This window comes from Vidua macroura, chromosome 7 (assembly GCF_024509145.1).
Source record: "Vidua macroura isolate BioBank_ID:100142 chromosome 7, ASM2450914v1, whole genome shotgun sequence".
Lineage (NCBI taxonomy): Eukaryota > Metazoa > Chordata > Aves > Passeriformes > Viduidae > Vidua > Vidua macroura.
Window position 1 is genome coordinate 14,507,774 of NC_071577.1, and position 14,001 is coordinate 14,521,774.

At 40.6% G+C, this 14,001-nt stretch overlaps 1 protein-coding gene across 7 annotated transcripts in view; it reads left to right on the top strand.

The window, feature by feature from the left end:
- The window catches only part of PLEKHM3 (pleckstrin homology domain containing M3), a 75,037-nt gene that overhangs the window by 33,977 nt on the left and 27,059 nt on the right, over positions 1 to 14,001 (top strand). For all 7 annotated transcript variants that reach the window (XM_053982862.1, XM_053982865.1, XM_053982866.1 and 4 more), the window contains exon 5: positions 3,218 to 3,281. In XM_053982862.1, the coding sequence (XP_053838837.1) occupies positions 3,218 to 3,281 (64 nt within the window). The remainder of the gene's footprint in view (positions 1 to 3,217; positions 3,282 to 14,001) is intronic.

The window sequence follows — 14,001 nt, forward strand, 5'->3', positions numbered from 1 at the left end:
TCCTGCCCCAACTGATTTGCTTGCATTTCATGAGTTTTTTTGAAAATGTGTTTGGGTTTGGTATTTTGGTGCCTGTTATACGCTTGTTCCCCACCCACTAGAGGCTGACAAAAACTGGTAATGAACAGATGCATTTTTGGGAGGTGGCTTCACCAGTTACATTCAGGTAGCTGTTGAGCTTTGGATTTTTCTTTCCAAACCAGACTAATAGAAATTTTCTGGAGAAGAACTTAATTGCAGACATGCAGCACAGCAAGACCTGTTTTTGAAGCAGTTGCTCAGCATGCCACAGGTGTGGTGAAAGCACTTCATTTATATGAGTGGGGGCTGTGCTGCCTTGTTCTAGGCAATTTCAGGGTTTCACAGCCATGGTTCTATATGGTTTCCACCTTTGGTGCTGTGAGCATATGTTGAAGGAGTGTTTTGCATCTCTGCATTTATTGGGAATCATGCAGGGACTGGCCCAGTTACTTAATTTACAACGTTTACTTCTGTAAATGCTGTTGCATTTGGGAGCTTTGAGTGCCCGGATATTTCTCTGTGGCCTACCACAGAGAACCAGTTTTAATTTTTCAAGTCAATAAGAAGGGCTGCAAATCAGAAGCTGGACCAGCCTTACTTACTGAGGGTTTTTTTATGTCTCAGTTTCTGTAGCAATGGAAATAATCACTCCTCTCACTTGAGTGCTGAGTGTGTATATATATATATATATATATATATATATATATATATATATATATATGTGTGTGTGTGTGTATTTTTTTATATGTACACATGTATATATATGTTTTGCATAAAACTGGGAGGGCAGTGCCTACTTTTTTTTTTCCTGGAAGTAGATTTGGAAGGGAGGAGGTGCATTGGATACCAGCTCTGCAGAGCTATTGCTGCAAATTAGTATGTTTTAAGGAACGGGACAGGTATAGAGATAAGATTTGTCACCAGGGCCTGTGCTGGCTGACACTCGCCTGACAAAGGAATTTGGTTGATCATGAGTTTGCTTTTCACCTGCACACTTTTTACTAGGAGTTAGAACTTGCAGGAAATGAGGAAATAAAATGCCATCCTTGAAGGTAGGGGAGTGTGAGGTTAGTCATCAATACTAGTCATTTACAGGTTTTGCATTATGGACTATTCAGGCTATTTCCTGAACAAGAAATGTTTCATTAGCTAATCGTTTTCCTTAGCAGTGCTCTAAGGACATCAGCAGATAATACAGTTTCTGCAAAGCTGTTTAGTGCCTACCTGATTGATCAGGGAGAATGATGATAAATTTTAGTGAAAGAAGTACTGTCTGAGCTGAAATGCTCAGATAATGCTTTAATATGCTGTTCAGAGTTGACTCCTTATCTTTTAGTAAGTCTACTATGTGCAAATGAGCAATTCCAGTCTCATATGTTGTCTGATGTCTGAATTTTGACTGTTTTCCAGTGGTCTTTGACATTGTGCCAAATGTATTCTGAAGGTGTGCTGCAGCAGAGCCACTGCAACACAGTCCCCTGAAAAAGGAGCAAAGTACAACCTACAGAGCTGAAAGGGGAAAATGGCAATGCCCTAGTGAGATTGCAGCTGAGAATTGGGTGGGTAGAGTGGATAGACTTGATGAGGAGAAGGAGCAGTGGCACAGTCCAGCTCCAGAAGAGCTGGTTGGTCTGCAGTTGTCAGTGCCTTGCTTGCAAAACTCTCTCCTCCTACCCCAATAAATTTATTTTCAAAAGTACAGAAGGAATTATGAATTATTTGTACTGTACACCTTAGCAGCACTGAAAGATTCTAGTCCCTTCAGTACATACAGCTTTGAAAACTATCAGTATAAGTCAGTATAAGTATAGTTGTTTAAGACAACTAATGGAATACCAGAAACAGAGTTACTTTCATTGTTTCTTAGAATCCGTGTGCTGTGGAGAGATTGCATTTGGTAGTCTTATTCTCTTCATCAGTGGTTTAGCTGATTATGTTGTTGTAGCTTCTCAAATCTCTTCTTTGAGCTACTATGTGCTTTCTCAATAGTCTCATATCAAGATAACATGTAAGTTCATATCAGCCTTTCACTATCTTTGGGGTTTTTGAACATGTGCAGTGGTCTCTCTGTTCACTGCCATTCAGCTCTACCATTACAAACCAGTCTTTGCCAGAGCTTTGTTCATGCATTTAATAATATGAAGAGTTTGATTTCTGTATTGCCTTAAAACAATGTGATGGAGATTTAGGAACTGGATTTACAATTCCTTCTCTGAAAGAGAACATGTGGTGGGAAATGGTTTCACTTCTTAAGATACTCGGTTGCTTTTCTTGCAAGAGTAATCTCCCCTCCCCAGGAGAGCTGAGTGTGGTGATGTATTTGTTCTGTGTAGATGGAAAGTAAAGCTGGTCAGATTGTTGTTTCTCTCTGCGTGGACACAAAGATAGATGTTCTTTTTCTGTTCTTGACATTTTTATAGCAGATACATTTTCATAAACGTTTTTAGTTAATATCCACTTAACGTTCCAATGTCCTTTTTTTTTTCTCTGTGATGTTATATTAACCTAGTTTTTCATGTTATTGCTGATCAGTCTAATTAGGGCATCTCTTCTCTGTTCAGTTTCCTGTAATTTTGCTTTACTTATCAGGTCTGTCAGTATATAAGCAATGGTCTTGCCTGAAACTTGGCTTACGTAAGGTAAATACTGCTTTCTTAAGTAAGTCATTATAGAGTCTATACCAATACATATATTTCTGTAAGGAAAGGGGAATTGATATCAGTCAACTTGATCTTGGAAGAACAGTACCTATGTGGCCTTTTTCCCAATATAGTTATTTCAGTTACAAAACCATAAATCACACGTGAAACTAAGTGTTACAGCTTTGTAGCAGACCAGGAATCTTATCTGAGACCATAAGAAATACTTCTGATGTGTTATTTGCATTATTTGTTTTTATTACTGCATTAATTGTTTAAAGAATCATCATCTGTGATCAGAAAGAGCTTTCAGTGGCTATTAATGTCTCAGTATATGACCTGACAATATGAGAATGACACTGGCACAGAAATTATTCTTATTGTGGGACTGCTGTGCCCATGCAGAAAACTGTAAAAATAGCTTGTGCTTAGAGGGTGATACAATTCCAGTTTCTTTCTCTCTAGTATGACTGTCCTGCTGTTATTTGGTGGGGAGAGGAAACTTATGAGTTTCCCAGTCAAAAGGGTGTGACACATACCCATTTTTCTCTTTTCAGGATCTTCCCCAGAGAGTATCTTCTTCAACAAATCCATCTTTATTCTCTGGCAGACCTTCAGCAGGTGAGTGTCTTTGCTTTATTCTACCTGTTACACATGGAGCCTGTTCTTGCCTTCAGAGCTAATTGTGCATTTCTCTTCTAGCTATTCATAGCATAAATACCTGCACTTCCAAGTTGTGTCTGTGGTTTGTAGTTTAGTATAAAAATGGGTTAACAGTGGCATCAATTAGGGATGGAAGCCTAGAGCATCAGTGTTCAAATAAGGATGGAAAGAGACTGAAAAAAACCTGTAGTTCGTGAAGAGAACTTTGCTATGAGAAATTTTTCATCTGCTCAATAAATTCTCATCAAAGTCTCAGCCCACAGGTGACAAGTAGTATTTATTTTTTTACTTGAAAGAGTAGTTGCTTGGGAATTTTGAAGTTTGTAAAGTTCCTAATGCAGCATGATTATTTACAAAGTCTGCTGAGCATTGCCATGAGGAAGGGGTGGGGGGAACCTAACTCCCATCCCCCCTTCCCCCCAAACCTCAGTCAGCCCACTACACAAAGCTGGGCCTTGCAGTGTTACCATGACAGATGTGACCATGGAAGAGGTAATGTGCCAGCAGAATTTGTCTTTGCATTGTTATTGATTCAACTAAGCAAGAACCTTGAAGTACATTTACCTGAACAGCAGAGTTTTATTCTGTAACAGATTAAACAAGACAAAATTGGAAAAAAGAGCTGAAAAGGGGAGAATAGGGAATCTAAGGTGAATGTGCTGCAATGCTCAGATGCACAGTGAAAGAAGCAATGAGGTGAAGTGTGCTGGCTGACCTGGGCACTTCTGTGTTCACACTAATGCTGTTGCCAGTGGCGTATAAAACAGTATTTTAAGCTTCTTTCACCTATGTTTCCCTTCTCTAGTGGTGCCTTTTTAGCATAGTCAGTTCTGGATATTCAGTTGACACATTAAGTTGAGGTTGTTCAGATGCCCCTCAGAGCTGGAGACTACGGAACAACAGGAAGCGTGGCTTTTGTTGGCTGGTAAAATCACAGGATATAAATGATTCCATATATAAAATAAAAAGGCCAGTTGCCTGAGGTTTCCACATCTTTTCAGCATGTTCTGCTATCTCATCTTTAATAATCAAGCCATGAAAAAGTGAGCTACTTAACTCCAGAGCTGCCGTCTCCCTGGTGGGCCTGTCTATTAGCCCCCAGTGCTTTGTAAGCTGCTTAATCAGTTCCTAACATTGGTAGTAGATATTTTAGAAGCAAGCAGCAGCTTATCAAGCACCCTGGGGGAGAGAAGGAGGGTAGAAGTCATAATTCATGCATTGATTTAGCACTTTCCTATAACATGTTTCTTTGTGTTTGTGTTTGCAAGACACCTTCTCTTCCCCGGAGGGGCCCAGTCCCAAACTTATCGTATTTAGAGGCAATATAATTTGATTACCATTTCTGCTGGGGTGGGTTAAATTACATTTACCTTTTAATCTAGCTATATCCTTGTTGTCAGCATGGAGAGGGTTTTCCACATTTCAGAGGCTCCAAGTTTGAAATCGGATTGACTGTTTTTGTCGAAGTGGATGCAGAGTGGAAAAGAAAGGAGGGCCCCATTGAGAGAATGAATCCAATGGTCAGATAAATACTAATAGCCTTAACAGCCCCTCCCTCCTGTCTGCTTTGCCCCTTACTGCTGCTTTCTCCCAGTTGCTCATCATTTTCCACTGACCTGCAGTTTAGGTTGTTTTAATCCTGAAAGTTTTTCCTCCTTTTGATTCCTTTGCTGCCTATTTCCTCATATCCATGGACTGCTTTTGCACTGTTTCCTGCTGTCATGTAGATTGCATGTATTTGGGGAATTAACTAAAAGGTTTATTAAAGATTAATGGAAAGATAAGGCATGGTGAGTGAATTAGAAAAGCAGAGAGGGGTAATCTGCAGATATAAGCAATCTTTACCCTGGTTAGTCCCAGCTCAATTCTGATTTGTTTCCTGGCCAGGTTCCCTTTAAAGATCCTAGAAAATATGGTTGTTTCCTACCAAGCAGCTGAGTTTCAAAAATGGGGTTTGAGGGTCTGTTCTTAGTTGCAAAAAGGTTGAAATGCCTGTTTGGCAGTAGATGAAGCAGCTTGTAATACTATTCTAAAATAAAATCCAATATAAATATCTTTCCAACCTTAACAAGGCCTAGATATTATGAATCTAGCAGAGTATATACTTGGGCTGTCTGGTGTCACTTGGATCCATTTGGATAGGGCTCTAGTGGGGAAGACTTTACTGTAAGGTTAAAATCAGAGTAAAAAAAAAATGGAACAAACTCTCCTTAATTTTGGAAATTTCCCAAATCCTGGTGAGGCAGTGGTTCTTGCTGGTAGTTGTGTTGTTAGCAAAGGCTTGTAGTGCAGATTGAGTAACCAAAGAGGCAGCAAGTGACAGTATTTATTTGTATGTACACAGAAATGCATCCATGGGCTATGGAAGGTTTTGCTGCAGACCAAGGCCTCAGGGATTACATTTAAGTTTACAGAGGTCTATCTGTGGGCATTCCTGTGGGGTAGATGTTCTTAGAATCCTGGTGTCAGCAGATGAGATAACTTATTAGGTGTGTTCACATTGAATAGGCAGAAACACCAAGTGTGATTTAACAGGCACAAACACCACAGCTTGCCTGTTCTGCCTCATGGGCTACACTTGTTTGTCTTTGCAACCTCATATCGTCTGCCCTGCATCACCCATAACCCTCTGCATCTCAGGCAGTTTATCCAGGGTTGTTCCAGTCAATTAAAGCTTTCAAGAAGGAGATCTCCTCTTGCTAGGAAGCAAGAATTCACTCCTGATGCTGGTGTTAGCAGACATAGTATACTGGAAAAAAGAATTAGTCTTATAGACCATGATGTGCTGTCAACAGTCCAGCATAGTTTCATCCTAAACCTGCTGGAGGTGTGAACTCTCTTCTCTGCTGACATTACTGATACTTCTGTGCAGGTATGAACAGAGTTCATGCAACAGGAGTTAAAAACTGTCCATTTAGATTTTACAGACGTGATTATGGGGCTGCTTTTATTGAAACTGACAATTTTTACACTGTTAGATATTGGTTTGGACCTCAGCTGACTCAGACAAGAGTCTTGTATTTCTTCTGAAAAGTAATTCTTGCTCCTTACACTACATATAGCACGTTGATGGGAGCTTTTGAAAAGACTAGAGTGGGCTATTGTGGTGATTTCCAAATTCAAACGGTTCATCCATAGAGAATTAACTAATATCTTGCCTCTTTTTTATGTTAAATAACAAGATACACAAGTGTGCAAAAATTATTGCAGCGATGCACAGGAAGTTCCACCTGAACATGAGGAAGAACTTTACTGTGCAGTGACCATGCATGGGAACCTGTTGCCCAGAGGTTGTGGAGTTTTCCCTCTCTGGAGATATTCAAGAACTGCCTGGACACAGTTCTGTGCCACATGTTCTGGGATAACCCTGCTTCAGCAAGGAGGTTGGTCCTGATGACCCACTGTGGGCCCTTTCAGCCTTACACATTGTGTGATTCTGTGATGGTCTTTACTGTAAAACTCTCTTAATCATGGCAATTATTTCATCCTGGTTATACCAACTCTAAAAGATACAGTAAAATGAAAAGGTTCCACATAAGGACAAAAATTACTGCATGTCAAGGATGGAAATTGTGAGCAAGATGGGAGATTTAAAAAGATGATAATTTGAAGACTTGTTTATACAGGAACACTCAGGGAAAAATAATGAAGTGACAAAATATGGGAATTTAAAAAGATGAGTTGAATTACTTTGAATCACTGTGTAAATACTGTTATTGAAAATATAAGTGGCTTTCATTTGGTTTATCTCCATTTACTTTGGAAGCAAAGTGACATAAATTGCATTAAGGCCATTTTCATTCTGAATGTGTATGTCCATAGAGGGATTTAATGTAGTATAATTTATTCATTTTAACATTGTAGATAAACTAATCTGTTGAAATTTAGTTAAAACATTATTGACTTTGGATCAACTTTCATGACTACCTATAAATGAACCTACAAATAATGTGAAGAACAGTGCAAAGAAAGAATGAACAGGAGAGCCCTGTTCTCACAATAATATGGCTCAGATCATATAGTGAGTAAGAGGGACGCATAAAAATCCTTAATGGAAATGCTTCTTTGCAAAACACAATGGGTATGAGGAGTTTAATGCCACATAGTGTCACTGAGGCCAGAAATGTATCATCTTTGAGAGGATTAAGTATCCATAATGAGAATATCCACAGTTACAGTACATAAAATAAAAGGATTATAAAATTACAGACTAGATGTACTATACTGAAGGGATTAGGAAGATGTCTCCCCTAGTGACAAACAGATCAATGATTTCATCTTCCTCTGACGTTTGGAACACTGATTACACACAGCACTGATTACAGCTCCTGGGAGCATTTTGGGCTTGCTGGACTGTTGGTCTCACAGAAGCATTCCTCCCTGGGAAATCTTAATGTTTCTGGTCAAGTTTTTATGCATATGAGGCTTCCTAACAAGAGTGCGGGGAATAAAAATGAGCTTCAATGAAACAAAAGTTCTACCTAATTTGAGCCTAATATATTGTTAGATAAGGATTAGAAAGTCTTAGAAGAGCAAAGAAATCATGCGGTCTCCTTCACTCCTCCAGGCTTTTAACCCACACTGTACTTTCATTGCACCTCCTAGACACAAGTGAAGGAGTAGATCAGAGATGCTCTTTTTTTATGTATGCAAAGCTTTAGGTTGATTTAGACAAGTTGTTTCATCAGTCCCAACAAAAGCAAGGAATGCAAGATGTGGACTTCTTTTGCCTTTTACTTGCTGTTTTTTTCATAAGTAAAACTTCTTTTCTGATAACTCAGTCCTCATACCATTGCTGATAGATGCTTAGTATAGATTTGTAACATACAGCCTGATGAATTCCAAGCCCATCAGTGGTGGTGCCCCTGCCCAGCAGTTCCTTTTTATTGATACAGTAGAAGAATGGGATGTAGCATCTAACCCACACAGAGTCTGTGCATGTGGCTGCATTGATTGATAAAAATGGGATTTGGCTAACATACTTTGGGCTTGCTGTAGTTTCAGAAGTGTTACTGAATTGGGTATGTGACAAATGCCCTCCTGCTCTTAGTGTACGTAGCTGAGCCTGTGAAATCATGAGTGCAAACCCAGTTATATCCATGAAAAAGTCTGTTGCTGTCATTTGTGTCATTCAGTGATTCAATATAAGCTGCATCATCTTAAACTTCTATTTACCAAAGAGGTTTATCCATGTAGCTGTACCAGCAAATTCTTTTCATTTTAGGCAAGCCCTTTTTCTGCTCGAGGGGCAGGAGGTGGAAAATGAGAAGGAGAATTAGGTTTTGGGCAGGCCTGGCTGTGCTGAGATGACTGAAGATTTGTCTGTTACAGTTCTCTGTGCAAACTGACTGTGCTCAACAAGGGCAGCAAAATGCCAGGCACATCATCTGTGCCATAGCTGCCACAGTTCAGAGTTCAGCACTGTTGGGAAAACACTGATTCACATCCCCAGCCTCCCAAGCAAGGGTTGACACAGCATGTGTGACAGAGGTGTAAGTCCTGCAGTGTGTTACTGCAGTGTAATAATACCAGATAGTTCTCTACATGAACTATGTAAAGATGCATCTTAGACCACAATGGCATAATGTACATCCTTTATGAGCTGTGCCTGATTGACAGTGTTCTAAAGTAACTATAGTTCTAAAGTAAGTATATTAGCAGAGGAATATGAAAATGGTTAAAAACGGGAACACACTCCCGGTACTAAAAGTTATTTCAACATTTATCGTAATAAAAAAAGAAAGGCCTAAAGCAAGGGGGCCCGCGGGCAAGCAGGAGCGTTCCCGTCGAGGATGCTGCAGCGTCGGCTCTGGGTCTTCTGAGCAGCGATGTCCCCGATGTTCCACGTGGAGCGACACGGGTTCAGTGAGTCAGAAGCCCCCTTTTTATCCTGTTTTTTGTCCGTTTGGATCGGTTTCTTTTTGGATCCTTCATTTGCATGAGGGTTTAAGGCACTTGATTGGCCCATTACAGTTCTGTCCAGGCTGGCTCGTTTCGCTTGGGGGTGGTGCGCTTTACTTAGGTGTAATACGGTACGTAGAGTACCGTATTTCTGACAACTACCCCTTTAAACCCCTTTTACTGTAACCAAGCTAACAGTACATGCTTAACAGCTATCAGCTATTTTACAAGAGTTTCTAACCTATTTTTAACAAAAATAGTCCTAGGATGGCAAAAACACACAATATCTCTCTTCATAAATATTAAAAGATCTGATAACAAAGCAGCAGTTAAACAGCTTGTCTACTTTCCTGTGGCTCCTTTATCACTGAATCACAGAATAGGTGAGGTTGGAAGCACCACAGTGTGTCATCTGGTCCAACATCCCTGCTCAAGCAGGGTCATCTTAAAGCACCTGGCACATTATTTATTTTTGTCACACTCTGGAGTTTGCCAGCACTGAGCAGCCTTTCAGCAGAACAGGAAGCTTCAGGTTAGCTGATATTCCCGGTGTGTGTGTAATCCCCCAAAGTGCTGACAGCTCTGGTTACAATTAGTGGTAATGGCAGTGATCTTACTGGCATTTCCTTTTTACCTCAGCTCTGCTGGGGAAGGGAGTTGCTGTCATTCAGAGTGGCTCTCAGGCAGAGAGCATGGGAGAGCCAGCCAGGCTGGGGGATGAAGAGCTGGTTAGGAGCATTTTGGCAGGTGGCTGTCAGGAAGACAAGTTCGTCTGAATTAGGTATTTCAGGCAAAGTCTAGAGATATAGCAAGATCATTAGTAGATATTTTTAATAGTAGGACTGGTTCCAGCACTGCATGAAACCAGAATTTTTAACAGGTTTTATTAAATACTTGTAGTCCTTTTGAAATACTTGTAGTCCTTTTCCTTGTGAATATATAATCTAGGCCACTTGGGATAAATGTGGCTTTTTAAAATGAAACTCTGTTTAAAATGACCCCGTAGTGGTGCCAGGGATTCACAGGAGCTTTTGAGTTGAGATCTCCAGAGATATTTTAATTTTTTTCAGCCCATAGAAGCAGCAGCAGTCATGTAAGTTACCCTTTTTCTGCTGCCTTGTGCTAAACAGGTTTCTTCTGTTATTTTCTGCTGTGCAGAATGAAAAGCCCAGTACTGGAGATGCAGGTTAGCAGTGTGAAAGACTGAGCTCTAAACTCATTGCTGTACTTCACATAAAATGATGATTTGGGAGAGCCAGCTGGGTGTTCCTTCAGGACTAACATCCTGAAAAAACAGATTTCTCAAGAAATAAAATACTATCTCAGGGCTACCTGCTTGGATGAGAGAAGAATATTTTTAAAAGATTTTTCTTTTAAATATACTTTGTACTTGCAGAGGTTTTTTTCAGAGTAGCCCTAGCCACTTTCTTGGTATGTTGCTTTCTTGTTCTAAAATCCTTCAGAGGACTCCTCCTTAAAGTGCCCGGATCCAGCCTTATGCAAGGCAGGAAAGTTTCTAATTTTATGCTATCACTCACAAAATAACATCTTGCTCAGTGGGCATGTAGAGTCAGTTAATATCTCTGCATGCAATTGCTTGCTTAATCTTAAAAAAAAAAAAGTGTATATATACTCTCTGCCTGAATGCATATTTGCTTCTGTATTTAGAGTCACGTATGTTTTTAAGCTAAGTAATGTGCTTTCTGTTTTCTACTGGCCAAATTCCTGGTACTCTTTCAACCTTGTTTGATTAAAACAGCCTTTAACCTTTGCTTGAATACCTTTTTCTTAAAACAACCTGTAATTCATCCCTGCAACAAGATCAGGAGAACTTGGGGTGTGACAAAATTGACATGTAGCTGCCTGGAAACCTTGAGGGAAGGAGAAAGGAGGAGAGACGATTGAAACACAGTGAGTGTGAGTCCTGTTGCAGAGCTGGTGGGGGAGCTGGCACAGGTGATTTCCAGGCATGCTGTTTTTATACGGAGACAATTCCATCTCCTCTTCACTTGTGTCAGCTTGCATCCAGAGACCTGCTGAAATTTCTGGCATTTCTTCCTTTCAGTGAGAAGAGTGGGGGAGGGCTTGGAGGAACTTTGTCATCCTCTCTGTCTCCTGCTATAAATTGACTTGAACTGTCACCAGTTTGTTTTTCCTCTCCCCCAGCCAATGTAAAATTCCATCTTCACCTCACCCCCTGCCTATGTGTGCTTGTCAGAGATTAGCAGTGTTTGCTTTTGACCTTGTATTTCTTCCTCTTCCCAGTGCCTATTTTAGTTAGGGGCTAATTTGTGGAGTAACTCTCTAATAGCAAATTAAAGTGAAACATATTCAGGGGTTTATTCCAGAAGGACTGTGAACAGCAAATGACTCTGCCATCGGTGCAGACTGCCTGATGCAAACAAGTCAAAGGGGGCTTCTGATTTCTGTTTATTCAAATCTCATTCATCTAGTTTGCTCTGCTGTAGTTTGATTTATTTGGCACTTGGTTTTGTGGGGTTCTTTTTGTTCTTTGCAGTGTTTATTGCACGTTTCCTTTCGGTCTGCTCTCTGCCCTGTGTGGGTGATGAGTTAGCGCGGCACAATGTGTGCTGGTGTCAGCAGTGGGTGAACAGAGTCCCTGGCCTCGCCTGCTCCTGCCCACCCTGCTGTCACCTGTACCACAGGCTGAACAGGCTTTTGGGACAGCGGGGGACCTGTGGAGGGTGTAAAGGGAAGAGGAGGGAGAGGGTGAGGTGGTATCACTCTTGCTGTTGGGAGCTGAGATTGTGGCCTGTAGCATGCCTGTTGCAACTGAAGTTACTGCTGTATTCTTTTTTAATTTGTTGTATAGCAGTGCACAGTGACTGATTTTAGTGTGCATGCACACAAATAGTAAGATATCATTTTTCCCTTATATCACCTGTAATTTAAATAAACAAGACAGGCAGTCTGAAAGAGGTGACTGGGAGTCAAAATGGAGCAAGGAAAGCCAGCTGATTAGTATATTGCACAAAAGATCTGATATCTGCTTCTCTGCGACTTTTACCTCATGATCATCCTTCCTCCTTCCATTTCCTTTTCCTCTGAACTAAAGATTAATTGTGCATTGAAATCATAACAAGAATTTGTGGTGTTAAGAATCTGGCCAACGGAAGAGAAAAAATCCTCAAGGAAATTAGCAGTCCATAAGCATTGTCTGTTCCCTAGATATAAATGACTGGGAACTTCCCAGCCAGGGAATGTTTTCCCTTTATTTTCTCTGCAACTTGCATTGTCCCTAGCTAAGTATATTGTAGCACGCTTGTTTCCAAGTCTGTGTTTTTATCACAGAGTCCTGACCCCATTGAAATCTTGGTGAGGCAGAGATTGCATTTGCCATTTCAGCTTTAATGCTCAACTTGCATGTTTAATGAATGCAGAAAATACCTGCTTGTTATCCAGTAAACAAATAGGTAAAGGCAATCATTGTATTTTTCCTGCAGTCCCAGTCCACTTTTGCTTGTCCTGGCTTGTGACAAAGATTACTTGTGACTGACAAGAGAATTGTCAGAAAATGGTTTCTGAAATAGATGTTGCAATGTAAGAATAGGAGGTAGAGGGTAAAGTAAAGTTCCTGACTGCAGCAAAAGATCTGAGGCAGGCATTAGGAACAACTTTCCAGTTGTTCTGAGTACTGGACTGTTGTGGTATCTCTCTGGTGAGAAGTTTTTAAGCAAGTCAGACAGTCATTTTGGTTATGCTGGAGGGTGAGGAACAAACTAGATGTTTCTAAAGGTGTTTTTTCTAGACCTGTTTTCTTGTATCATTGGTAGTTCCTTTAAAAGCATATTTCTCATCTGTCCTGGAGATGAAGAAAGGTTGTTGAATGTTTAGGCCTCCTCCACAAAGCTTCCACTGATGGAATTTGGAGGGTAGTGAGCATCCAAGTGGTGAATTGAAGACAGTCTCTTCAGGATATTTTATCTGCCCTTTCATTCAGTCCAGGAAGCATATTCTCTGTGGTGCTTCAAAGTCCAGGCAAAGCTGGAGCTTACCTCTGAATTTGTTAGGAAAAGGCATGATTCAGACTAGCTGTTTCTGGAGAGATAGAAAGAAAACAACCAATGGGGGCAGAAACCTTTTCTGTAGAGGATGGTGGAAAGCTGTGCACAATTGTTAGACTGCTCCTTTGGGTAGCTTCCTTCTGCCAGACATGCTTGTGACATTATTCCTGTGAATTAAAGTACTTTCTCCTCAATTTATGTAATTGGGGATCATGAATGAGTTTCATGTCCACCACCCCTTCCATTTTCTCAGTGTCTCTCGGCCTTTCATGTCTCTTCTGCATTGCGTCAGTGCCTCCTGGCAAATTCTGTCTGTGTCTGTCTCTCAGAGCCAAGTGTGTGTCTGGCCTTGAGAAATAATCATAAATTTTGTTCTGTCAGGAGGAGAGGCCAGGACAATCCAGTTTAGATTTCAACCTGTAGTTCAAGGTGTTTTAGGGATTTCATATCACTTAACCCATACCCTCCAGGCATCACTTGTGTCTGACATGTAGATCAGACTGGAGGAATAAGAGGAACAGATTGCTCAGTGCTCCAAAAGAAGGTTATGAAGCAAACCTGTGTCTTTAAAGAGAGTGCCTTCTAATAAATGTTATCTGCAGAGAAATACACCAGTCCCTGCATAAGTAGTTAATGTTACTGCTTCAGTGTTGGCTCATAAAACAACTTTATCGCCTCTATGACGATAATGATTAACAAGCTGATTTACAAGGGCGGGGTCACAAAGCCATTTGGCAAATTTAGCTTGTCTC